Source organism: Puntigrus tetrazona, chromosome 24, assembly GCF_018831695.1.
Source record: "Puntigrus tetrazona isolate hp1 chromosome 24, ASM1883169v1, whole genome shotgun sequence".
Classification (NCBI taxonomy): Eukaryota; Metazoa; Chordata; class Actinopteri; order Cypriniformes; family Cyprinidae; genus Puntigrus; species Puntigrus tetrazona.
Window position 1 is genome coordinate 16,201,533 of NC_056722.1, and position 27,965 is coordinate 16,229,497.

The 27,965-nt window shown below is 35.5% G+C and overlaps 1 protein-coding gene across 3 annotated transcripts; it reads right to left on the reverse strand.

The window, feature by feature from the left end:
• Positions 1 to 6,580: 6,580 nt before the first annotated feature.
• On the reverse strand, positions 6,581 to 27,732 carry mtrr (5-methyltetrahydrofolate-homocysteine methyltransferase reductase). Of its 3 annotated transcripts, none has more exons than XM_043226774.1 (15): positions 27,609 to 27,732; positions 26,848 to 27,001; positions 26,602 to 26,755; positions 26,411 to 26,528; positions 25,943 to 26,321; positions 25,317 to 25,430; positions 23,949 to 24,102; positions 23,696 to 23,781; positions 23,322 to 23,502; positions 20,296 to 20,338; positions 19,618 to 19,804; positions 19,174 to 19,292; positions 10,934 to 11,026; positions 7,568 to 7,753; positions 6,581 to 7,481 (listed from the first exon to the last, which is right to left on the reverse strand). In XM_043226774.1, the coding sequence occupies exons 1-15, from the start codon at positions 27,689 to 27,691 to the stop codon at positions 7,337 to 7,339; spliced, it is 2,196 nt and encodes a 731-aa protein (XP_043082709.1). In that variant the 5' UTR covers positions 27,692 to 27,732; the 3' UTR covers positions 6,581 to 7,336. The 3 variants fall into 3 exon arrangements, with proteins under 3 accessions (XP_043082709.1, XP_043082708.1, XP_043082710.1); XM_043226773.1 differs by having other exon boundaries at positions 23,696 to 23,784; XM_043226775.1 differs by lacking the exons at positions 6,581 to 7,481; positions 7,568 to 7,753; positions 10,934 to 11,026 and adding an exon at positions 17,623 to 18,113 and having other exon boundaries at positions 23,696 to 23,784.
• Between the last annotated feature and the right edge of the window lie 233 nt (positions 27,733 to 27,965).

A 27,965-nucleotide genomic window follows, 5' to 3' on the forward strand; every position in this document is an offset into this window, starting at 1 on the left:
CGTGATTGAAAAGGTGCTTGCAGAATCTGTTATATGTGTAATAGCAATACCAATTAGATAATTATTTTGTATTATGACACCTTTTGTATTATGACACAAGAAAATGTTACCTAAATAACATTTAAATTCTAAAGAGTGGCAGTGAATTTATATTTTCACACTTTTGGCATAAAATTATCTACATGATGTGATATTGTAATTAAAACCTTTCACTGTAGGCTTTTCCCCTCTTTTTGTATTTATATTGATGAAAAATATTAAATAAATAAATAAAAATAAATAATAAATGAACAAATAAAATAAAAACATGAATAATAAATCTAAATAAAAATTTAGTAACTGTAATACTGCTCAGTTTTAAGATGCTGTCTGTGTCCATATTGTATGTGTCTAAGTAAATTCTAAGTAAAAAGAGTTCTATATGAACAATAAGACCAAGCTGGGCTAGTTCACCTCCAAAGATTAATATTCTGTCAGTTTATCTTTCCAAATCTTTGCACTCTCAGAACAAAAAGTAAAAAAAAACGCTGTCACAAGGTAGTATCTTTTCAAAGCACACTTTTGTACTTTATTTCTAAAGACTGCATATATATATTAAAGGTACATATTAGTACTTAAATGGTACATTTTATGCCAAACACTTATACCTGAATGATGCAATATAGAAAAGGTACTACTCCAATGTATCTCTTTTTTCCTGAGAGTGGCTAGCTTTCATCTTGTGAAAAATGTATCAGCGTTTTTTTTTTTTTTTTTCTTTCTATACAAGTCAATGGGATCCAAAATAGCTTTCATCAAATAAGAAAAAAATGTTATCTGTTCAAGTTCTACAGTTTTAGAGAGGCTTGAGGGGGAGATTACCTTCATTTCAGTAGTATTCAGAGCCGGCCTAACCCAAACAGACATTTTTAACACCATTCATTTATTTCTTCCACTAGTGGAAGAAATATGTTAATATATATGCCCCATGTTCTTAAAAAAAAAAAAGTGAACAGTTGGTCTCGTAATTGCACCAGAAGAGCGCCCAGAGACAAAACCAACACTAGCTCTCTGCAAACAGTCAATAATGCATAATTATTTATTTGGAGCTTCCTGCGCTTGTGTGGACCCCAGAAGCATAATGATGCAATGTCCATCTTCTGTACATTCACAATATATACCCGTGTACTAATCTCTAGCCGCTGAGCATTACACTCAGAGTCAACAACTAATTAAACGTGTCTCTAAATAGAAACTCCGTGGCCTCTCTCTACGGGAGTGGATGTTTTTCCTCTCATATTCATATCATTAAAGACACCGAATGCACAGAGAAGGATGCTGATAATATTCAGGCCCAGTCTCTGCGGACTTCACGTCAAACCAGAGGATGTTTTAGAGAAGCGATTGGTCCCCGTTCGCGTGGATCGCTCTTGTATGTGTGTCGGATAAGATGAAAACCCGAGGCTGTACGCAAACCTGCAAGTAAATGGTGGGATTAAAGCCAACTGGAAAGACTGGGTGTCATAAATCACAGTGGCGCTGATGGAGTGCCACAGCGCTGAGACAGGAGTAATGCGTTCTTTACATGCATGTGCAGCAGAGCCAGTGGATTAGAGCTGAACACGCTGCCGCTTCCAATTCAATACAAGACACATGAGCAGCTACACTTCACAGAAGACTGAATTACAGCCCACCGGTATTTTAATATAAACAATGGATTTACTTGTAAATCATGTATACTTTCGAGTGCTGCTTTTTATTTGAGGCAAAAAATAAACAATATATTGTTACAATTATATCCAAAATAAAGGTTTTTGTTTACATAATAAGTTTGAGCACTGGGTATTTCTTATGTATATATAAAAGCACACATACAGTATATATTTTGAAAATATTTACTATATATATATATATATCATTACATATTGTTCAGTAAATATGTACATGCATGCGTTTATTTATATATGCATGATAAATATACACAGTACACATGCACACATATTTTGTAATTTGGAATTGTACATTTTTTTAGAAGTTATTGAAGCAAATATCTTGAATAATATATATATATATATATACATTTATTTATTTATATATTCTTTAAAAGAATTGAATGTACACAAATTCTTAATAAATATTTAATAAATAATTAATGGCAAAATTGTTGTTCATGATGGAATTTAGGGACACAAATATATGTTAAATAATATAGCAATCTATACGGTACTGTTTTTTGAAAGAATATAAAATCATAACCATAGCACCGTAGCTTCCACTAAAATATTAAGCAGCACTGTTTTTAACATTGATAATAATAAGAAATGTTTCTTGAATATTAGCATATTTTTAGTAATTTTTTTCAAATGTGCAGCAATAATGCTAAAAAATTTTGCCCTCAAGCACCGGAATAAATTACATTTTAAAATATATTAGTAGGTGTAGAGACATTTTAAATTGTAATAATACTTCACAATCCAGTTATTTTGATTGTATTTAATAAATGCATAATAAGTGCAGCCTTGGTAACTTTTTCACAAACATTAACAATCGTTCTGACCCCAGTAAACTTAAATGGTATAAACATAACATTTATATCATTACATTTATATTGTTCTACATATTCACTCTTTGTTTACATTGTCATCATACATCTCCATATTTTAAGGTTTAAGTCTGGGTCTGAACGGTTCATTAGCTTGTTGTTTCTTAAAACGTGATGCGTTGAACTACTCGGCTTGCTAACATCAATAAATGTTGTTGCCCCAGCTCTGGTTTCACATCAATAAAGGTGTTCTGTTTTTAGACTTGACTAAAACAATGCATATGTATCAAGTGAAAAATAGGTTACAACATTAGAAAGACTGAGAGTGTCTCACGAGCGCATTTATTTAAATGACGTGACCTACCTTGAAATTGCAAATAACACTTTAAAGTTGAGAAGTGAGGAAAATTTGTTTCATTATCAACAGACATATAAGTCAGATTAAAATAAACGAAACCGCAGAAAGGTGTTTGTGTATTCCAGACTCATTTGCTCATGGTTAAGTTAGTATTGTATCATTTTTTAAAAGCTAATTAGAATTTCTAGAAACTAGCTTTATACCGAAATGTATCTCTTTCAACCTGCTATAACAAAGTAGCAGATTTTCCCAATAATAATTTCAGTGCACAATTATATTATAAACCTGACTTAGACCAGCATTAATACAAGACTTTAATTCAAGTTTCTGATTACAGTTTATGCCATAAAATTGTTGAACGGATGATGGGAAGGTTTGAAAGCTCCGTCCTCAGCGAAATATATGATGATGAGAGCATTAACCCAAACCTCCACCCCAGAAAACATTCTGTCCTCTTAGTTTTTTTTGTTTTTTTTTTTAATATAAAGCCTACAACCACCATTTCAGGGTCATTACGGCTGCACTCATTAGATGGAAAATCAATTAGCTTTGTACTGAAGGCCTTTTAGTAATTATGAGAACTAATTGACTCCCCTATCGCCGGTTTTACACAGCAATACCTGAGATGGATGTGTTGTACATTTCATCTACTGAGATTAAAAAATAAAAAATACGCCAGACTCCCATGTTTGCTTTCAAGCTTGGCTTTTGATGAGCAACTTTAACCATTTGATATGTTTTTGTGTTCTTTGTGTTCTGGTCTTAAAATGAAAGGCTCACCGTGGTACGGAGCTAAACCCAATGCCTCATCTATGCATTGATATCAACACTGAAACTTACCACAAGTGATTTTATAGGCTTGTGTGGCAAAATAATTTTTCTTTTGCGTATTTTGTCTTGTTTTTAGAAAATATATATATCATTTAACATATATGTAGTTGAATTGCAAAATGATGAATGATGTTAAAGTGTGATTTAATTTTTTTACCCTTTGGTTTAATTTTAATCATAAGGTTTTGTTAGATATGGGGTTAAAACAATGCAAATTTATTTTTATTTTATATAAGATTTTTTTAATTATTTTCTGAAAACAAAATATATTATTATTATTATTTATTAATAGCTTTTAATATTTGATATGGTAAAATTGCAAGAGTTTACAGGGAAACAAGAAAAAAAAATCATTTTTGCAGTTTCCAATGACTGGATTTATAACTGAGATCTAACGGTTGAGCTGCAGCCCTTTTCTTTGTAAAAACTGGTGGCTATTATCAGTGGAATAGTGACATTTGACCTCTCCTTTTAATACTAAATAGCACATTTATTGTTATAATTATTGGGTAGCCTTTATACTCTATACCCTTTACCGAAAAGAGTTTTGTAGAGGTCTGTGGAGTTTATTAAAAAGCCTTTTCAGAACTGGCCAGACTTGATAATGTCATTACCCTTCCCCTTACCGTGGCAATAAAATGTCAAACCTAACAAAATTTCCCAGAAACGGTCAACTATCATACACCTGGACTAGCTATGAGAGAAACTGCTGTGGAATGAAGCGGAGGTTCCTCTAATGATAATCATTACCTCTAACACATATCTTTCTGCTTCATTTAAGCCATTCTTAGCAGGGAGATCTATCATAACCACCAGCATGCTGCAACTTTACGGCCTTTGTGATTTATTCAGATTACCATTTCTCTTCTGTGCGCGCCAGTCATAAAGGCACCTTGAACCTTTTTAATTAAGAGCATCTAATTTAGAAGTAAACCCATCATTAATGCAGCACATTCATTATGGGATTCATTTATGTGCCTTTGCAGCTCCTGAGAGCTGTTCCCCAGTACAGATGCAAATAACACTCGTAAACAAGCAGAGAGGCTCATGGGATAGAAACATTAAAACAAGACAAAAATCTGATGATTCCATGTCCCCTCGCTCTTTTGGCTTTGTCTGTTTTTAAACGGGTCAGCTAAATCAAACACAAAAGTGTGTCTCCATCAGCTCCCTAGATAAAGGGAAAGTTCACACAAAAATTACAATTCTGTCATCATTTTCTGAATCACGTTCTTTTTTTTTATGCATATATATATATAAATATTCGTATACACACACACACACACACACACACACACACACACATATATATATATATATATATATATATATATATATATATATATATGTGTGTGTATATATATATATATATATATATATATATATATATATATATATATATATATATAGATAGATAGATAGATAGATAGATAGATAGATAGATAGATAGATGCATATAATGAAAATAAGCAATTGACTAAAAGCAGTGAATGATGTGTGTATATACATATATACATATACACATATTTTATTAGGTATATATATATTTCATGTCTCTAAAAAATCCTTTGTGACCTAAGCAGATTTTTATCCAATTAACTGCGTCTTTTGGAAACACGATTACTATAGTTTTGTTAGTATTTTTCTCTATAAAAGCATCATTCACTGCTTCTAGTCAATTGCAATTTCATTGTTCCCATAAAATCTCAAGTGCTTGTTTTAAATTTTAAGAGCCACACTTATAAATTCATGACCGTCCCAAATCACAGCTCCGTCGTTACTCATTGCTGTTAAGACTGAAAGCTGGAAACGCTTTTCTCGCTCTGAGACAACATTTATAATCCGTAGGATCCCTAATTCACAACTGATGCGAAATCCTGAAGGGGTTGTGTTCATAACTTCATAACCTCATGAGGTGAGGGATTCTGTAATTATTCTTCCGTGATTACACTGTCTCATTAGCCTGCTGACCCTCCGGAGTGCTGACGTGAAACATCGCCTTTGAGAGTCCTCGTGCACAATCAGTGTTTACCAGGCATCAGCAGCACAGACAGAAAACTCAAGTCTGTTCTTTATGCAATAACACTTGAGACAAAAGTGGTCTAAGATGCATGTAAAGAAAGGTCATAAAGATGATGATTAATGCCACCAACTTAGGGAATACAGAAGATGAAATGTCACGCAACTGATGTTTAGCCAAAGAAAGAGATAACCCACAGTCAGCTGGTCAGTGTCACCAAATAAGTACCTGAGAAGGCTTATTTGGCAATGACTGGCTGATTGTTTGCAATAATGACAGGCATTCAATAAGTGAGATGCTACAAGCTGCTAGTTGCGTTAATCGCCACCCGCTTGTTCAGCAGCTATGACTTCATCAGCAATGCCGTTTTTTCATTAAGGTTTCCCATGACAATGTTTTAACATTTTATTAAAGAGTTGTATAAGCCATGAACTCAGCAGAGCAGCTATGATGTGAATCACATCATTGCGATTTTTTTATTTGAAGCAAAAAAGGATTCGATCAAAAAGGAACGTATAAATCTGTGTACTTGACGACTTTAGTGAGGGAAAGAACTACGATCTCAAGACAAATATGACTATATGTGTAGAAAAAATATGTTTTAAGTTTAGACTTATGTAATTTATGCACTTGATATTGTTCCTAAGCGACATGATCTTTGTTCCTCTTTGAACACAAATTAAGATATAGCTTTCTGACCCTTTATAGACAGCAACATAATGCACACTATCAAGGCCCAGAAAGGCAGTAAAGATATTATTAAAATAGTCCATGTGACATCAGTGCTTCAACCTTCATTTTTAGACGCTATATTAGACATTTATGAAGAATTATTACACAGCCCTTGCCATAAAATTACCACCTTTTCTAGTATGCATTTTATTTTGAACTAATTACAGAGAGTACAGATATTATGTTCAAGTCTTAAAAATTAAAATGTTTTCTCATCCTGACAGGTTTAACAAAATATTGAGGTGTAACAATAGATTCACTAACTCTCTAGACCGGTGTAATTGCTGTGGGAATCGGAGATGAATTTCAAACCTAAATATCAAAATGTTTTTTTTGGGGGGGAAGAAAAAATGGATGACTCTAGAGTATCCTCTCTAATCTTAAAAAAAACTGTTGGAATTGAAAAACACGGAAATGCTGCAGATGATCCTGGATTTGGCAGCTTCTGACAGTTTTCCCATCCAGTCTGTCATGTTTTGGTTTCTCATGTCTAGCATCCTCCTGCCTTCAGAGTCTGATGCATTATGCATATTTTATGCTGTATCTAAACATACAGAAACGTTCCTCAAAGAATGAAACGGTTATGCGGGGCTCCTCTTTAATAATTGCATAAAAGGCACAGTCAGACGTTCTGAGCAAACACATCTAATCCAAGCATTTTTAACCGTACCTTCAGATAATTTACTAAAAGCTTTTAAAAAACTTGAAAAGGAGGGAAAAGGCCTTGAGACTTAAGGCAGTTGAAAGGCAGTTGCTTAAATGAATTTGGCTATCACCTAATAGCACCTGTTTTGTGGATATGAACTAAAATGGCCAAAAAGTAGCTTGCATATCTGTCTAAATACAAGACTTTGTGTTCTTTATATGTGCTTTCTCAACTCCAGATGTCCTGTAGATATCGCTTCTCCTCACGAAATCCTGCTACTGTCTTCATAGCATCCAGTTTATCGATTTGAAGTTCATTTCCTACTATCTCCAGTAGCGTGTCGTTCACATCCTTTGCCATGTTCTTTGCATCCCTGTAAAATCGTGAGATATTCCTTGTGAACAAAATGCGACGGTAGACATGGAAAACAAAGTCAAACCATTTATACAGTGTACCCACCCACAGACATAGAGATAGCCCTTGTCCTTGAGGAGGATGCCGGTAACATTTTTAGCATGGAGACGCAAGTTATGCTGGACATATGTTGGTCTGTTAGCGGTTCCCGCTGCATCAGGCTCATCTCTGGAGAAGCACACGATCAAATGGCTCAGGGTTCCATTTTGTGCAAATCTCTCCAGCTCCTCTCTAGAAGAAAAGCAGTAATGCACTTATTACCCCATTTCACTGTTATTTCATCAGTCAGTGGATGTTTTTGCGGTGGTTAAACTAAACTTGTGCATTAGAACATACCAGTGGTACAAATGGCAAATTAGATCCTCTCAGATTTTCCCTCAGTGAGGTAACAACAATGGAGCTCATTAGTGTATTGCATTCGAAAACTCAAATTTTCATCCCCCTCATCCATCTGGCAAGAACGTTTAGAAGACCTCAAGGCTGCTGTTGTAAATTGCTCCTGTAACAGCTTTTATTTTAACCTCTAACAAAAGTTTGGGTGCTATTTCAACAAAAATGAGAGAAGGGTTACTGACAGGGTCAAACTCAAGGTTCGACTCTCTTTTGCAATTGATTGCTCTGCTTTTCTCGAACGCTCACTTGGCAAAAGCAACTTTTTATTGCCTTAAAGGAAATGTTTATTGAAAAAAATACTCTCATGTTGTTCCAAACCTGCATGATTTTGTTTTCTGTTAAATAAAAAAGGAGGAATTTTGTACCGGTCACTTCACTTTCCGTGCAATTACAATAAATGGAGTCTTCAAAAAAAAAAAAACTTCATAAAAATGTAAACCCGTCTTTATCATTCACTAAGTTGTAACTGCTTGTCTACAATTACATTTCTTCTTTGGTGTCATGCAGGTTTGGAGGGGGCATAAATAATGAGCAAATATTGTACAATAATAAATAGAACCAGAGTGTAAACCGATGGGTGATGTAAGTGTTTGCACACAAAATCTGAAAATAGCCATGTTTACATGGATCACAAACACCTGAGTATTGACATGTAGTCTGAATAAGAAATCACCACGTAAACAGGCTTTCCAATTATCCAAATCCAGAGAAAAACTGCTTTTGAGGGTTTAGAAGAAAATCTTAGTGTGGTGCAAAACAGAAAAGAAATAAATTAAATATGATTTTTTTTTAGGCATGCATCACTGATGCCAATACTACTGATGTCTCTGGGGTTTTCTTTTTCCTAATAACTGCTGACTATAGCCATTAAACACTGCAGTAGACTTTAGAAAAATAACAACTTTTAATTTAAGCGAACTTAAAACAATCTTGACTACCTGTGCCTTCAGTAAGTACAGACACTGAAGTTACCAAATATTCTAAATAGAGATAAATCCTAAAAGCTATTGATTTCCTCCTTTTTATTTTGTTCTTCGATTTACCAGGCATCACATCTGGGTTATTATGTTACTTTGGCCACTTTAATAGGTGCTGTGCTGAAAACGTTGCACGTTGACGACAAAACTAAGACATTGCATGCTCGTAGTTTCACTTGCACTTTAATATAAAATGATTTAAATCACACACCACTGCATTTTTGCATGCAATTACAGAGCACAGGCTAAAAACACAGTGTAATGGCTAACAAGACAGGAAAAATTTGCTTTTACTGCCATATGGCCTGACAACATCTCATCTGACCGCAGTTGTTGTTTCACTTCAAGCTCCCTCAGCACCTGTGCTATTTCTTCGCTAGTTTTTGACTGTCGAAGCTGAAGTGCGCATTAAAAAAAAAAAAAAAGAAGCTGTTTGATGTGGTCATAAATACCTTCTGCGTCTCAATAAAAGCAATTCAAAAGCAGCAGTTGTGAGTGGGCTAGCGTTATCTGCATTATATGCAATTTAAATAAGCAAAGCTAACAATTTTGCATCTAAGTTATGAAACTCCTTGTCATCAACAATCAAGTATATTTATAGCATGTGTTTCTTGGGTTTGAGTACATATGTTTGCACGGGCCATCTGGGAGCCACATCCATCTTAACTGGTCCAAATGAGCTGTTCTAGTGACATGTATCGAATGTTTACAAAGAAAACAGACTTGAGCGATCCTAAGACGCCCACTTTCCCCCCTCATGTAATCCAAATCCATAAAAACAAAGAGGCTCATTGGTGACGGGGGCAAGACAAGTGTTCTTTATTTCAACAACACTGATTGAGGCTGATTTCACCCTTTTAACACTCATAAGTATCATATTTGATTAAAATTGATTGCAGGCGCCTTGTTTTCTTTAGCAGGCTGCCTGATGGCTAGCCGGGTTCTTTTCTTTTGTTTTTCAGTGAACATTGAGTTTTACAATCCAGGTTTTCAGTCGCCGCCTCATCTCAAATGCCACCGGCACTTTCTACTTTGCTCATTAAAGCGTAGCAGACAATGAGGGTGTTACACCGAGCAACACTAAGCACATTTTATTGATCGTCTTAATCAATGCAGAGGGAAAAAAAATGATAAATGAAACCACATTGTGACCGACATGAATAAAGACATTAATGAATACTATCTTTGGATATTCGTGACCACCGAAGGCAAAGAGGGAGAGATTCAAACAGAGGTTCAGGACCTTGACTTTGATCTTGTTGTTATTAGCTCTTGTGTCAAGTAGAGGCAAGTGCTGATACAATGTTGTGTGCCGCCCCGCCGTCACAACACACACACTTAATACTCACCAATCCAGGCACCGATGTCATTACTCAGGACCTTGCACATGAGTTATGACTGTGTGCCTATGGGAGAGCCAGACCCCAATCATCTTATATAATGTCTTGTATCATATGCTCCATACTCTCAGAGGGAGTACTTTAATTTCATTGCTTTCCCAATCATTACTCTCAAGGACGGTGCAACAGGAGCCTCTGGCTGATAGCAACCAAGAGAAGATGAAGCCAAGAGCCTGTGAGAAGCTGGCAGATTGAGTAAAAAATACTCTGAGGTTATGGAGATAACATGAGCAGGTTGCAGAGGGGGACGGTGGAATAATGATGTGGCTGCACTGCAAAAATCAATTTTCCTAATCAGAATTATTTTTCTTGTTTTCCACTGAAAAATATCTAAACATTCTCAAAACAGCGAAAATTTACTTGGGACACAAGATTGCATCAGATAATAAGGCTTTTTTTTAAGAGAATATCTTAAAATTGAATTTGTTTCATTGCCTAATTGTTGTTCTTCTAATAAAATATAGTGTGGTTTATTCTTACAACAAGAAAAACACTTCAAGATATTTTTTGAACACTGCTCATAATAAACAATTGCTTCTTGAGTTTATATAAATTTAAGGCTGTTGCGATACTTTGTCTGGAATACAAGACATACAAATTAAGAAAGTGATTTTTTTTTTGCTTGTTTGTGATGTACATACCTGAAAAGAAAGTCTTTGTCTTTGTGGCGGCATCCAAAAAAGAGCCACGTCTCTCCAAAAGTTGCTTCCGCGTTCGCTTCACATTCTTTCTCTCTGTCAGGTCAAACAATAATTAAAATTAAATGTATGTATATGTCAAATGAAAAGTTATAGAACACATATGGAATGCTAAGCACTTTAGAAATGGTTTCTAAAAGCTTTTTTGAAATCATTCAGTTTTTCATGTTGATATCTATAAAGATGGGTGGCCAATGGCCAAAGTAATGCCAATTAGGGATTTCAAAACAACCTTTATTTTAGTACCAAATCAATACATCTTAGCCTTTCTATAGGTCTGGAAATGTTGAGTGCAGACTCAATTCAGTAGCCAATAGCTGTTTGACTGACAGGCAGCTGCTTTCTAATGCTCGCATGCATATTTATGTGTTTATGTCTCATGGTAATGTGTGCAAATGGTCAAATGTACTTCTTACTTAAAATGTCTCTTGGCAAGTTATTAATGTAAATAAGTGAATGTAAACAGCTGGGGGGGAAAAAAATATGGTTTGTGTCAAAAAATGAGCACCGTGCATCAGGCTGTGTATTAAGCCTAATAGGCCTGACACAGTCTATTATGTTTGTAATAACAATGAAAAGACTGGAAAAACAGAATTGAAAAACACACTGTTCTTAATTTAAAATTGTTCCACATTACTTGCTGAAAATCACTTTTTCAAATATTTCTTTATATACACTGAACAAAATTATAAACACAACACTTTTGCTTCAGTATAGTCACTTCCGTTCAGAGGTTTGGATGTGGTATAATTGATGAAAATTAATACAGTCAATACAATAATACTGTAAAATATTACTACAATTTTATTATTACAACCATTGTTAATTCTTAATTTGCTGTAGCCGTTACCCCTACAGATATACTTATATTTTGGAAATGAAAGAAAGGCAAAATTCTTGAATTTGAGCCGATTAATCTGATCACTGATAATTGATCACTAATTACAAATACAAAAATATGAATGTATCATATAATCCAACCATGTGGTGTTCAATTACTCTCTGACCTGCTATATTCCCACAAAATCACTCTTTGTAGAGAGAAGACCTTGATATTTTTCTGGACGTGTTCTTTAAGAGCAAGTCCTCCAAAAGATCTGGCAGTGTTCCCAGAATTTCCTACTCTAAGGTGACATACAGGTACTGGCCACTATCTGTACAGTGCACCTGCTAAAGGTTGACAGACTTCTCCAGAGATAAGAGAGAAGATGTCACACAAACACAATCAAAACTTCTCCAGGCCCTTGAAAAAAAGCAGCCTACTGTCTACTCCACAGCATTTTTACTCCAACGTGATAATAGAGGAAGAGATCTGTTAGAGATGCATTACACAGGCCAGAAACAAACTCCACTGCGTCTGCTCCTTTAGTCATCTCGGCCAACCTAAATGAAGCATTCAGAAATAGAACACGGTCTGGAACTTTCAGAAGCATTAATAGAAGTGGAATGTAGAAACACCCGAAGGACTTTGAGGGTGAGATGCCCTCCATCATGCTGATATCTCTCAAACACTGCAGTGAGCCGAGTTTCAGACATTAAGCTCTCCCCATCTGCTGAAAGTACAGCTTAATTGCGATTAGAATACCAATGAGCCACTGTGTGGACGAGATGACCACAGGAAAACAAAACAGAGCTTCTCTTCAAACATCTACAATCTGTTCTTTTTCATTTCAGGTCCTTGCTTCAGTGACCCATCGCATGCAGTGAACAACTGGCAAGCAAAGCAAAACGCTCACTTTTGAGTCGTTCTGTCAGACAGTTGTTGTTGTGATGCCTTTATATTTAATTTAGAAGCATGTTGAGCATCACCCAGGCAATAGAATACTAATGGCTTATTTAATGACTGATGTTAATAAAATAGAACATGCATCTTTTTGTACTCCAGGTATATGATTACTTTGTGTAATCGGTAAAAAAAACGGTTTCTTTCTATCTGCAATGTGGGCAGGAAGCATGCAAATACTTCTCCTTGAATTCAGAAAGACCAAAAGGAAAACCCACAACTGACTCGTGGCAGGGAGTTTGATCGACTGTCGATTAGACCACCAAATCTGCCATTTTTGTCCGACCAATACATCAGAGAGGAAAGTAGATTCATATTGGTGGTATTTAACTTGAGAAATGATGTGTATTGACATCTTTCTGCGGTTGAAACAAGATACCTTCTAATGCTGATTCATACATAGTGAGGAGGAAGAGATGATTTAATCGAGGTGCTACAGTGAGCCGTTCCAACATACTAAACAGCCACAAAACTGTATTCATTGTTTGAATTTCTAAAAGACATACCTAAAATTATACCTAAAGTACCTAAAATTCAAACTTAAAGTACGATTTCATACCTAAAATAACCTGCTCTGTCTTGTCTGTCGGTATGTTGTCAGTTTTCTCTTTGCCCCTTTATGTATTTTTCACTGTGTGAGAACATGATGTGTGGTGAGAGCGCGACATGGATGTCAGACAAAGCAGCAGTGACAGACGGGTGTAGGTTTTTGTGAAGGATCAATTGCGATTATTTCACACAACTAAAACAGAAAACTGCCACTTTATACCTCCCAAATGCAACTATTTTTTTAAATAATGTCTTAAAATGTATCAGTTGTTTATCAAAAGTGTGACTTTATACTCCAAAATGCATACATAAACATACAATGCATGAATTGCAGCCTGTATCCTATATTTCATAATTCCCTTACATTACAGTCAGTTGGCTTTTATGCCTACATGAATAATGTAAAATCACTTCTCTTTTTTAGCGAATCATAAAGAACATCTGTAAAGTTCAAAACCAAAAAGACGCATGTAAATGATAAGTCGTTAAAAGGCAATCAAAAGTGAAAAATAACTAATTTAGCTATATGCGCATACTGTGTTAGAGACAGTGCTTATAGAGTATGGGAGTACTTCACAGTTATACTTCTCCGCTTTATTTGAATAGTAAAAGGGATCATATGATGTCATTTAAAATTGTTCTTTCTCTTTAGAGTTTTACAAGCTCTTGGTTCATAAAGAACATCTGTAAAGTCTCAAAACCAAAGATATATTTTTTTTTACAAAAGATATGACTTATAAACGATTCTGAGCTCGCGTGGTTCAAATGGTTCAAATTAGCCGTGCTCTTCCGCTTTTAGAGCGTTCAGGAATTCTTGTGCGCAAAAGAAATGAAACAAATGAGTTATCAAATTGTTATTTCTCGCTTTTTACCGTTACATCTGGTCTAAAATTTAGTGCTGTCATCTTGTGGTGGCATTGTAAAAATGCACATTTTATAAATTATGCTTGGCGAGCCATGTTTAATATATTTTAATAGAGATTCTGCAGGCCGCAGTTTGCACACCCCTGTTTTAGAGTAAACTACCAAAAATCTAAATGACCCCTCAATTCCTGTAGTGGCCAAACTGAACATTAATGATTTCTCCCATTCATTTCTCTGAGTGGTTTGTCCCCACCCCCTTATACAGCCACTAAAATAAACACTCTACTTTATGGATTGTAGAAAACACTTTCTCAGTGTTGCACAAACAATTACAGCCACTGATTAAAGGGTAAATGAAACCGAGAATGCATGGGAAATGTTTTTTCATTGAGGGTAATCACTTTATACATTGTCTTGATGAGAAATTTAAATAACACACATAACCGAACACAGCTTGTAATATCCATTTCCCCGCTGTCCCTCTCTGCAGGAAATGATATTTTGCGAGACAGGGTTAACATTTTAGATGCTTCTTTTGGTCACGCCCATCTGCTCAGAGCTTGGCTCAACTGAGTTTGGCATTTGAACAAACAGAGGGTCCACAGCAGAGCCATTAGCATCTGGGAGTTCAATATCCAATCTGGAAATGGGCTTCAATAAACTAGCTTTAGTGGGGCTTTATGCTGCCCCAGAGGGGCCGGTACCAATATGAAAAACCTGGATTCCATTTTGTAACACCATGCAGACCAGATCCCATCCTGAATACAAATCAACTGTACTGCGACAGCGAGGACGACATATACGCATCCCTAAAAAAAATTACAGCCTGCAGTTGGGTAGAATAGGAGCTAACGCAATAGCTGCCGCCTTTTCATATGAAGAATGAAAGCGAGTCAGTGGCCTACTCCGAACATTCACCTTTATAAATCACCATACTATGTAATCCTCCTTCTCACTTTCCTCTGAGAATAGGCACACAATTGTGAAAGCAAGGGACATACGGTGACATCGAAGCTTATTGTAGTAGCTCAGAATAACATTTTCCAAACCGGCGGAGGGCATGCAAAGTATGATCAAATAAGCGGATGTGAACAAGCATTGCATGTCCCTTTATAACATGCTTCTACTTTTTCTACAGAAAATGTGAGTGAACTTGATGATACTAATGTGTGTTCATTGGTTGCCAGGACTATGCGATGTTGTCATTAAAATTTATCGACTGGTAGAGATTCTGGACCCATAATCAGATAATCATATCTTATCAGGGTTACACGTGTAGATGAGGTTGCTGTGCTAGGGTGTATTGCTTACATGCATGTTTTTAAGCACTAGGTTTATTTAAAGGTGTTTATAGCTAAATTAGTTATGTTTTCGCTTCTATTTGCCTTTTAAAGACTTAAAATCACTTGGTTTTTTACCTAATGCTTAGAAACGCAATTAAACGATAAGTTAAGTCGTTAAAAGGCAATCAGAAGTGAAAAAGAACTAATTAATTAGCTATATGCGCATACTATGTTAGAGACGGTAAGTAAGTATCTTTGCAAGTATCTTTGTAAACAGTAATTTAGGTTGGAAGTGAAAGCAAACAGTGGACAAAGAAAGCACATGTGTAACAGTATAATGGATCTGGGCAGCTCTTAAAGTGACAGCAGTCATATTTTGACTGTGCCATTCATGTTAATCAAACAACAAAACTGAGAAAATCTCTCACAGCTCTTGACTATATCACTTTTGTAACTTTAATAAGACTAAAAATATATATATTTAAATTTATACAATACAGAATTTGCAATGTATTTATTCATTACTTCATACATTGTATGTAGCAATTCTTATTTGTTTGTTCTACTGTAGCTTTTTATCCTATTGTTTGTAATTAGTTTATTATTTAAATGCCGATTTGTTTACTTCTCTATAATGAGCTTGAGTTTTAAGCTAGTATAAGGTTTTTGTGATATTGCCACTGGTGCAGAGAATTATGAAATTTCCATGGTATCAAACATTTTGATATAACTATTATCGTGCTAGAAAATTTTGGTCATATCGCCTACCCCTAGTGTCCAGCAATGGGAGTCGTGCGACAAAGTTACAGAACGTTTACCTTTATACAAATGAACTACAAATTTAGTGAGCTCTACCACTAGTGAGGACACTTGTCAGTGGACCTCACACATATCATAAAAAGATGCATGGAAAATAAATTGTCTGCATTCTAGTAAGTTCGTATTCATGATTCATACACTGATAGTTTGTGTTACTATATGATGCAGTAAGCAGTTTAGCGCTGCTGCAGTTCACATTACGTTTCATCTGCCTAATGTTAATAATTAAGAACAAGAAAATTGCTTGTCTAATGAATATGACATTTAAGTCATTTTTGGTAGTAAGAGTGAGTTTAATTTGTTGATTGATCATTAAATCAGATTAAAGGTTAAATGCACATGTACTTTCTATAATAATCCGGCAAAATGCTACTTTTCATTTTGCTTTCGTTTTGAAGGCAGTCGGTTAATTCCGTGGAAGCATCATGTCCTTTCTGCCTAAAGCTCACTGGCAGCCTGCAAACAGATGAATTGGCTTTGACCTTTTGTGAGATTCTTACCAAGTCTCCTACTTTCTCCACAGCACAATACATTTCCGGCTGTCTGCCTGCTGCCATTGATTTACAGATGAGGAAATCGAAGCATCCCGTGCTGTTTGCTCCTAAAGAGGAAACGCTGAGCTTTGTGACACAAACAATGTCCTGCTGACAGAATGGTGATCGTTATCTTTAATTGAAGGCTGGCATCAAGGTAGCTGTATTTAGGAGAATCTCAAGTTAAGAGCCGCATGGAAACAAAGTTCAACAGCGCACATTGGCAGTAAACCTGCACATCCATGACTAATCTCTCTCGATTCTCTCACAATTGTGAATGATTGTGTCCAGGGAAACGGCTTTTGTACTTGAGATGGTAGATGTGTAAATTGCTGTCATATTGTCTACAAATGAGAAGGCAACTTCTGTTATAATTGCGGTATTTTTCCTATTGTTAAAGGACTGTTTAGCGACACAAAAGAAAAAGGTTTGACAAAGAATGTGATAACAAAACCAGAGGTAAAGTTCTTCTCCAGTGTTAATTAATCAATTAATTAAATATGAATTGAAAAGTAGAATGTTATATGAAAAGTAGCGCTGTCAAACGATTAATCATGATTAATCACATCCGAAATAAAAAAAAATTCACATATGTGTTTTTTTTATTAAGTATATAATTACACACATGTATATAAGAAAAATATGTTCTGTTTGTATATTAAATATTTATCTATGATATAAAATAACAATATAAGCGTATATACATATACTAATAATATTAGTCTTTATATATACATATGTATGTGTATATTTATTATGTAAACTAAAGCTTTTATTTTGGATGCGATTAATCATTTGAAAGCACTAACGAAAGCATCCAATATTGTTATTAAAAATACTATTAATAGGAATACAGCTATAGATAGACACATTTGCAAAACCATTTAATCAGTGCACAAAAGCATTAAAAGAAATTAATTTGTTATTGATCCATGGCCTGGAGCTAAACCAAACACGCGGTGCTGCATGAATGCTTCGACCTTGATGGTTTGGAAGGTGATGTGGTGTTTGAGGACAACTTTTGTCATTCATCATTAATGTCTCATCTCACTCTCCCCGACCCCCAGACATGTCTGAAACATTCATCAAGCACGTTCGGCTCGGACACTAGCCCCTGTGATTACCTGTGGCCTTTGTGTCACTTACAAACTATTCGTGTACACACACAGCAGGCAACCCTGCACCAGGGCAGACGGCTTCATTCATATGTAGTCCTGGCGTGTCACTCTTCATAGGCCCCTGGCACCGAGTATAAATCACACACGCCGAGATGACAGGCCTCCACAAGACACCTTTACAACCAGATCCTGAATTTATGCCCTTCTTCATTTTAACACCAGGGTCTTCAGAAACACTATTAGGCTTTACAGATAATATGGCAGGGAGCAGGTCAATAGCACATTTACACTTTCTCTTCTTCCTTTGACCTCTTGAGATTTATCCTCATCACCCTAGAGGTGTTTCTAATGCTACTTTTACACATGAGAATCAATAAACCTTCTTCCGCTCTTAAAACCTTTTTGATTTTTTTTGAAGATGCATAATAAAGGGTTGTTTAGACTTATTGCTCTATGGAGTGTGGAGTCATTCTGCAACTTCCAGCCATGTTTGTGACATAAAATGGCAAAAGATACTATTAAAAACAGTAATACAGTGAAATATTAAAATGAAGACATTTTAAATATATCTTAAATTTTAATGGAATTTTTAGCATCATTACTTTATTTACTTTTTTATTATTATTTTAGAAATAATATAAATCTTAAATGCCACTTTTGGGCACCACATATAACATCATTTTTATGATCAGATGATACTATATTTATATGTATAACATTTAGGCCTATTTGTGCTTTGTTTGATAATTAACTAGCATACAAAAACAGTCATACGGGTCAAATGTTTATACAACGAAAACGGAATAAAAGCTTTTCATTGATGTATGGATTGTTAGTACAGGACAATATTTGAATATTTGTAAAATCAGAAAACCGAGGGTGCCAAAAATCTAAACACTGAGAAAATGGTTTAAATGTTCTAAAAGTTCTTAGCGATGCATATTACTAATCAAAAAATTTCATTTTAACATTTATTTACAAATATTAATATAATATGTTTGTTTTTGTTTTTTTTTCATGGAACCTAATCTTAAATAAGCATCCTTATGATTTTTGGCACAACGAAAAATCTTAATTTTCACCCATATAGTACAATGTATATTCTTGACTATTGCTACAAATAAACCTTGTGCGATTTAAAGACTTGTTTTGTAGGGCCACGTTTTAGAATGAAATATTATACAGTGCCAATATCATCCGAAAAGAAAGGGTGACATGAATCTGCCAAACGTACCTTTGTTGAAGAAATCCAATGAAGGGGGCCACACCTGTCCCAGGACCCACCATCACAACAGGAACAGACGAGTCAGCCGGTAAGTGGAAGGTGCTGCTGGGACGAGGCCTGACATGTACCTGGAGGAGACATTTAGATCTAATCTGCTTTTAACAATGATGAGATTCTTAAATTTTGTAATCCCACACAACATCTGTTTAACTATAACAGCCCCAGTTCCATACATTTTGTAGATAGCATCTAAAGCAAAAGCTTCTATTTTGTTGTCGTCGTTGTTGTTGTTCTATTCTGCAGCAAGGATTAGTCTACTTTCTCCAGAGCTTATTTCTGTCCAGCTTTTACCTCAATCAAACAACCCAATTCAGCCCAAATCCTCCCAGGGACTGTGAAAAGCTAATTCGAAGGTGAACGGGCTTGCTAATGTGCAATGCCTACAGTGCTAACCTTCGGCAGGGCTGATGTGCCTAGACGCTCTGAAGCCGGTGCCGTCCCAAGGGGCCGCAAGATTGAGGAGACGTGATCAGTCAGCCAGCCCGTGCACAACCCCGTCCTCGCCGGATGCTCTGGACGTGCAGGGAACTCCACAACACTGAACACGAAATGAACTTTCCCAGGGTGCTGAAGGCTGGAGCTGAGGAACGAGACAAAAATAAGAGACTAAGTGCTAACAATCCAGAACCAACCCTGAACATGAGCAAGCCGGTGGACCTCATTATCTCTCTCTTAATGGCCTGCCTCTATCGGGCCTTGGGGACCCCTGCTGAACGGACTTTAATATTTCAGAGCCCTAATGTTTCTGTGTATTCTACCAGCATCAGAGTTCTATACATAAGACATTAGTGTAGATGCCAGATCACTTACAAGCCAAAGGAGACAGGCAGAAAACAAATGAAAGTGGCAGGCGGTTCTGAAAGGACATCCTTTGCATTCTGTGTTTGACTTTGATCACAACAAATGGAGTATCATCAAGCAAGAGTAAGTGATGCATCAAATTCTTGTCTGTCTATAATAAACCTCACAACATCAAAGGAGGATAAGACAGAAATAACAACCTGGATGTGTCTCTGCTTTAATTTGTGAGTCCAAATATAAAGCACAGGTGTTTCAAACAAGGTCTCTTACCTGGCAGCAGAATAGGCTCTGGGCTGAAGCCTTGGCAAATGTTCTGTAATGAAGCAGAGGAGAGATCAGAGATGAAGATGGCATTGTGACCTTGAGGCTATTCAACCGTGTCTTGAGTTTCTCTTTTAGGGCATCACCCACTCTGAATGTTACCCAAGCCTCTTGAGATAGGGACGGTAAATAGAATAGCTCAATTCACAACACAGTTTCACTACTTACTGACTTTTTAGGACGGCCTTAATGTTTAAAGCAAGTACAGTAAAAAAAAAAAAAAAAAAAAAATTATATATATATATATATATATATATATATATATATATATATATATATATATATATATATATATATATATATATATATATATATATATAAATTCTAGACTGAAATATTGGGCCAATTCAGTGGTCAATAATTGATCTATCCAGCATTCACATGGTTTCCCCATTTTTTATTTTTATTTAAATTTTTTACGCATTTATACATCCAAAGTTTGGCTCTGTAAGATTTAATAAAAATGTAAAAAAAAGAATTGTTTTAAAATAAATAATAGTTTTGTTCAGCAAGGATGCATGAAATTGATCAAATGTAAGAGTAAAAATATGTGTTACCAAAAAGTGTATTTCAAATAAATGCTGTTCTTTTGAACTTAATAATTTTGTAGGATTCTTTGCTTAATTATTATCATTTTTAATCATGCGACACAGAAGACAACGTCGAAAATTTACAGAAGGTGAAAATTCAGATTATTCACAGTAATAAAATATATAGCAAAATTATATATTGGATGAATTAAAAATGGCCAAAAAGAGAAAAATGTGAACCGAAAGCAGTATTTTGATGTAAATACAAATGATAATATTGACAGAAAAATTAGTGATTAACACACTTGCTGAAGCATACGGCACTCACACTCACTCTACATTAGAGTTTCCAAGTTGTGTCTTAAAGTCCCCAACCACAGAAGAAATCATGCTCTTGGTTATTGACACATTAATAAAAAGGGTTTTCCTATGCTTGTGTAAAGACCGCGAGGGTATTTAATGCAAAAATCATTTCTCTGAAGACAGAGAAGCTTCTGGCACCTCTTCTTTCATTTCCGTTTTCTACTTTTGCAGTGATACTAGCTGAAGGAAGAACATACTATAATCGCATAGAAAAATATTGAAATATTCAAAATGTATCCTATTAAAATTTGTTCAGATATTCCAAACAAAGGCTTGAAAAGATGAATTTGATTTTGTTTTCTTCCAGTAATTTCCATCCTAATACCATTTTATGGCTTCCAATGAAATTGAAGATGTTGTTTACACTTAACATTATGTTCCTTGTGAAAACTACAGAGGTAGTCGTTTCACGACTCAAACGAAGTGTTTAAAATTCCCCTCCATCAGTCAGCAAATGACATATAATTTTCTCCAATTCGCTGAAATGATGAATCAATTTGAAATGTTCATTTCAAGCTCACCATATGCGGATGCTGAAGGTCCTCAATATTAACAATTAATTACAATCAAACATTCAATATAGCGAGCAGCTGTTGCAATTACAGCCTCTCATGAGTGCCGACACATGCATCAAAAAGGCACACGGTGTTTTGGTGGAAAAACACCGCTCTTTAATGTTGGGGAAGTCTAAAAGTCAAGAGAAAAACCGTTTGACTGATGACAATGATCTTACTGCCAGAACACACCAGTGCAGAGTGATTTTAGGAATGAAATGAATGTGCTGTCAAACGCTGCTGAACCAGCATCTCTGTCGATTTGTGCCATGGAGAATCGGCGCGTTAATCCGGTAATATTCACACAGATTAAAACTTTACATGTACGCACACCCAGTGCAACAATCCACCGGCCACATCCGCATAAATCAGCGAGGGTCACTGCATTATGACTACCTTGCAGTTCTCTATATCTAAAGCATGGTGTGCATTAATAATTTCAGCAATACCAGCTGTTCTTCAAAATCAAGGTGACAGCATATTTCTCACCTTGATGGAGAATTTTATTGCATTTCACAGCAGAGGTTTACTGTATGAAATGTCCGTGTCCGTATTTCCCGGACAAGAAATGTTCAAAGCAACATATCCACATAACATCGATTGTACGATTAAATAAGGTTTAATAATGTCAAAGCTAATTACACAGTGATTTCTTATGTGCAGTGTTTAAAAACTTTTACTACCACTGGTATCTGGGTCTGTATTTTTTGCTTCTTTGTCACTTATAGCATTTATAATAATGCAAAATTCATTTATATTACAATTCTGTAAAGTTGATTTAATTAAATGCAGTTCTTTTGAGAAGTCAAGGTTCACACAATAAGTTTTCAGTGCTGATAATAACAAGAAATGAGCACCAACTTGAAATGATTTCTGAACGATCTGGAGCAATGGCTGCTTTGCCATAATAGGAATAAATTACTTTTATATTAATGTAGAAAACAAGCCTTAGTGAGAATAAAGAGACTTCTTCAAAAGTTTGAGGTTGGTAAAAATATTACATAATACATAATGTGGGGTACATAATGTGGGGAGGTTCACATTTTGTGCGTTTTTGATATGGTTAGAAAAAGAATCTGTATGTTTTGTGCGAGCAAGCAATGCTGCATCTTGATATATACATTCTCAGTACAGAAAACCCAATAATTGCACGTTTTTTTACCCTTAAAAAGAGACTAATGGCATGTAATACAATTAATTAAGAAATATAATCAGGATTCATTATCTTAATCGACTGACAGCCATAATGTTTAGGTTTATATTTGCTGAATTCATCATAATTCTCCTTGTGTCCCCTGACATGCATTGGTGAGTTTAAATTTTGAAAACAGCTATTGCTAAGATTACATTGTTTTCAGAGGCTATATCCGCAGTTGCCTTTAAAGGAGAAATCTAATGTTGTTTTACTGCCATCTGGTGGTAGAATCACTGCAAACGCTTCCAAACATCAGGCACGTTTAACATGCAAACTGCACATGCTGATGTGAAAAAAAACACACATTTCCAAGAAGATTGTGCGTTTACTGACCGAACAGAAGGCTGAGTGGAGGTAGGCAGGATGGGAAGGCCCGAAGCAGATCCAGTAAACATACATTGGCGTCCCTGACAAAACTGTTGTACTGTGATGAGCCTTCTTTGCTACACAGCTCCAGAAGTCTTCTTTTCTCTAAACCGTTCTCAGTGAAGTCCGCCAATGCTCGCACAAATGCCTGAAAGCACAAGAGAACAGTGCACAAGGTCTGTCCAGGAACTTCAAACTACAGCCCTGTGAAAGCTAAATAAATCATCCCCACCGGTACATCAAAAACACTTGTTTCGTAGCTCTAGTGCTAAATCAAAGGTTCAGAACTTCCAACAGCACAGCAACTATCAGGCTAAATAAGGTTAATAACACAAAATTACTTTTTTTGGAGCACTCCTTATCTCCAAACACCAGGTGAGAATAAACTCCAAAGAGCCGTTCTGTGGGATGTGAAGTGGAACCTTTGCTGCTGTAAAAGAAAAAAAAGGCTATGTATTTATACATTACTGGTTGTTCAAATCTGAATCTAGTTCTCTGACTTGTGAGTGGAATGCATTATATTATCTGTTTTCTGGCACAGTGCGAGGAGAATGTTCCTGGTTTCACTGATTACGTCAGAAGCGTTTGCAATACCTTTCTTACTGCTGTTTTTAAGCAAGTTGACCTGAACAGCACAGGACTTTTGCGTCTGCAGATCCAGTCTGAGCAGCAACTCCTCAACTTCACTGGCTCTGTTTGGACAGAGAATATCAAAGGCATCTCCGGGCTGATAAGCAATGTTCTGCTCCTGGAGAAAACAACATTTATTATAACTCCAACACAAGCAAAATATCTGATTTTTTTGTTGTTGGGTATTTTATACACACACACACACATACATATACACACACACACATTATAAGTGTATTCTTTAGCCATTAAAATGAATGCTTAAAGCATTATAACAAAATCTTATGTGTTATAACATCTCTTGAACAATCATAAAAACTATTATAATATATACGTATGTTTATAATTACAAGTATAACACTATGAACACCCTGTTATATCAACTTCATTTATAATGGACTTTATCATGTCTTGACATTGTTTATTTCTGTACATCGTGTATATCTGCACAGTACCTTGTGAGCGTTTAGGTGCTGAATGTTATTTGAATGTTTACTGTGAGGCTAATATTGAGAATAAAGTGAACTGAAAAAAAATTCAATGTTTATTATATAACCTTAAGAGTATTAGTAGACTGAGTATTCTATACTTAGTATGTCTGTCAAGGAACCATCAAAATAAAGTGTTAGCATATATGTATCAGACACACTACTAATACTCTAGTATGTAGTTGCAGAGTTACTAATCAACAGCTGTTTAAAGGGTACCATCAAAATAATCAAACTGATATTATTAAAAACATTATGTTCAAAACAAATGTCATATTACACATTCATCGGATCTGATATCTTATGGCTGTTTGAGAAAAAAAATGTATTGTATTACTATTTCTTACAAGGGCTATTTCTCCACTTTAAGTAAAGTAACATACCTAAATGGCTAAATATAATGCATAATAACAATGAGAAATATAATGCACTGTTACTAAAGTGTTCATTGTGTTCTAAAATTATCATACTAAGCTATAAAAAAATAAATACATATTAACACATTAAAAGCGTTTTTAATGAATATTCAAGAGATGACAGCATATTATAAAATTATTTATAATACATTCATTATAATGCCTTAAGAATACCCTTATACTGTATTAAAAATACAGGCTTTATAGGAAGTGTTACCAAAAACACTAATAATGTTAAATATAAATTTTAGCTAAATGAATACCCATTTATTGTACTGTACATTATCATACTGAGGTGCCTAAATTCACTTTACATAATATAGAAATGTAATATCAGACATTCATTCGTAACTGAATCATTTTTATCAGCCTGCATTTTAATACTGCTGCATGGTTACCTAAAGAAAAGTGACTAAATACGGACTTACCGAAATATCAAGCTCCAGTAAGATGGTCGTTTTTACTGCATTATCTTGGGTTAATTGAACTGCTTTTGAAATGGACACCTCACGATAACCGCCTTCATCAGAGGAGACTGTCTCCTATGAATGGAGCATGTTAATTAGCAGAATTATAGACTTAATAAAGACAATTAATACAATTATATTTTAGCCCACATTATCAACACAACCTTTTTGACTCAAATGATCATGGTCCAAAACAATTACTCAAAGGCCTCTAATATTTTTCTGTAAATTTGAAAACACTGCTTGGTTTTAACTTCATTAGCAAAAACTGAAGTGCTGGAAAAGAAAATCTTGATGTGTGTGTGTGTGTGTGTGTGTGTGTGTGTGTAGCATTTTAATTAATTTAGATTTTTTTTATATAATTACATATCTATCCATTGGAAGTTTGTTGAGGCACCCAGAAGGCCTGGGCCCTTAGTAGACAACCACTGATTTACACTAAAACATTTTCTAAATGATCCTTATTCATAAAAAAAAACATAATGTTCCTAAATTAAATGTATACACTGACTGCTGCAAAGCATTTATGCAAAAAGTTTAGATTATGTTGAGTGAATTGATCTCTGCATTTTCCAAAAAGATCATACCCCTTCAGTTGGCACCTGCTCCAAATGGACCTCCAGATATGAAGCGGGAAGAGCAGGAACATTAAGAGCGGACTCTGATAATGGTGGCAGCGACTGTTTCAGAGACGCAACCAGCGTGGTAGAAAGAGTCTCTGCATCACTGCTGTCAGATGAAATCACTTTTCCTTTTTGTGAGTCTGCTTCGCTCAGTTTTAAAAGACGAAGGTCAACTTCTAGATCCGACTTATTTCTTTCTTGGTCGGATGCATTTTTATGATAATTTTCTTTTGTACAGTCACTAAGGTCAGCGCGCTGTTGATCTGAAGCGGCCATGCTGGAGAACGTTGTTTTCAAAGCATCCCAGAGTCCCTCAATCCAGGGATCCACCACTACTTCAAGTCTGGAGAAACGAAAAAAAAGATAGAGTCTGACAAGGCAATATATCAGAGTATCTGCTTTTTTTTAATATTACTTAACATTCAAGCTTACCCAGTGCCGTCATCTGCATGCCCAGTGGCATAGAAATGTTTAGCACCGAGCTGCTGCAGACGTCCGTCAATGGTCTTGCCCCCGTTGCAGAAATTTGCATAGTTTGTGTCTCCCAAAGCTGCATACATAACAGCGATGAAAAAGTGCTCATGGGTGGAGCTCATGCTTACACAACAGTACGAACATCTTACCTAATAGTCCATAACGCAGATGGGAGAAGTGGTCGTGTGGCAGAGATTTGTTCTTGATCTTTCTTACAAACTTCTGAGCTGTGTCCGGCGGGTCACCATCACCGGTCGTGGAAACCACAAAAACAACTGGCCGTACTTCGCTATCCAAGTTGTACTGGGAAAACATGGGAAAGTTGCATCAGTCGATTCTGATGAATGACCGTCAAAGATTTGGCATACGTTAAAAGCAATATGCAAGAAACACACCTTGTGCTGGTTGCTCAAACAGCTGATATCAGCTGTAAGCCCATGTTCAGATGATTGTTGGCAGATCTCTTCGGCTATAGACTGAGCCTGACCGCGCTGAGAGCCATACAATATCAAGAAGCGAGCAGCAACTTCACACGGCATACTATAAAAGCTGGATAAAGGAGGTTCAAATGTTGAAAATCATTTCTGCATGTTGTGAAAAGCAATTAAAAATATATTTTTTTTACATTGTAACAAAAACATTTATTATAGATATTATAAATACATGTATTATATAATAATTTACTATAAAATATTTATAAATATCAGTCTAAATGGTTCAAAGGTACTTTCCAACATGAGTAATGTGATATTAACTTACACAAGCCTTTATATTTAATTTACATATCCTACATATCATATTTACAGTATTTTAATTTTAAAGTTAATTAATATGTTACTTATTCCAAAAAATAAATGTATTTGTATGGCTTGCTATTCTGACTATGCGACAGAGCCGTCTTACTCATATATTAGTAATATCATAATACATTATTATATGTGCATACATATTACGTTTTAAATATGACATCTTCCATGAACAAACTGGAATTAAACATCTCTGGTCATGTGATTGTTTACATCAGATAAAGAAACCAAATAATGCACATTTATAGCTGACAGTCCTGTGTTAAATTCACCAAGCACAGTATTTAGTCCATCCGGAGTTTAAAATCGATTTTGGTCACAAATTTTAAGTTTTAGTTGATAAAAGTTACCTTAATTTTGGGAATGAGAACTCTAACCGCGACTTCGGCCGAGTAACATGCTGAATCCCGCACTGGTTCGCTCTTATGAGCATGAGCTGGAGGAACAGGATACCACATTACTCTCAACTCGCACATGGTCTTGCAGAAATAAACAATTTATATATTAAAAGATTCCCTAGTCGAGCACAAATCTCAACGTGCTTAGTCAATGTGTATGGGATATAAATCTGCCCCTGTACTCGCGTTACTTGTTGGTGTTATCGCGAGAGTGGAATAAACCATTTTATGTTTCAGTTTTAAATCTTGGTAGAAATATATATATGTTTCTTTCTTTTGTATTCCTAAACAATTTACCGAATGGTTTTA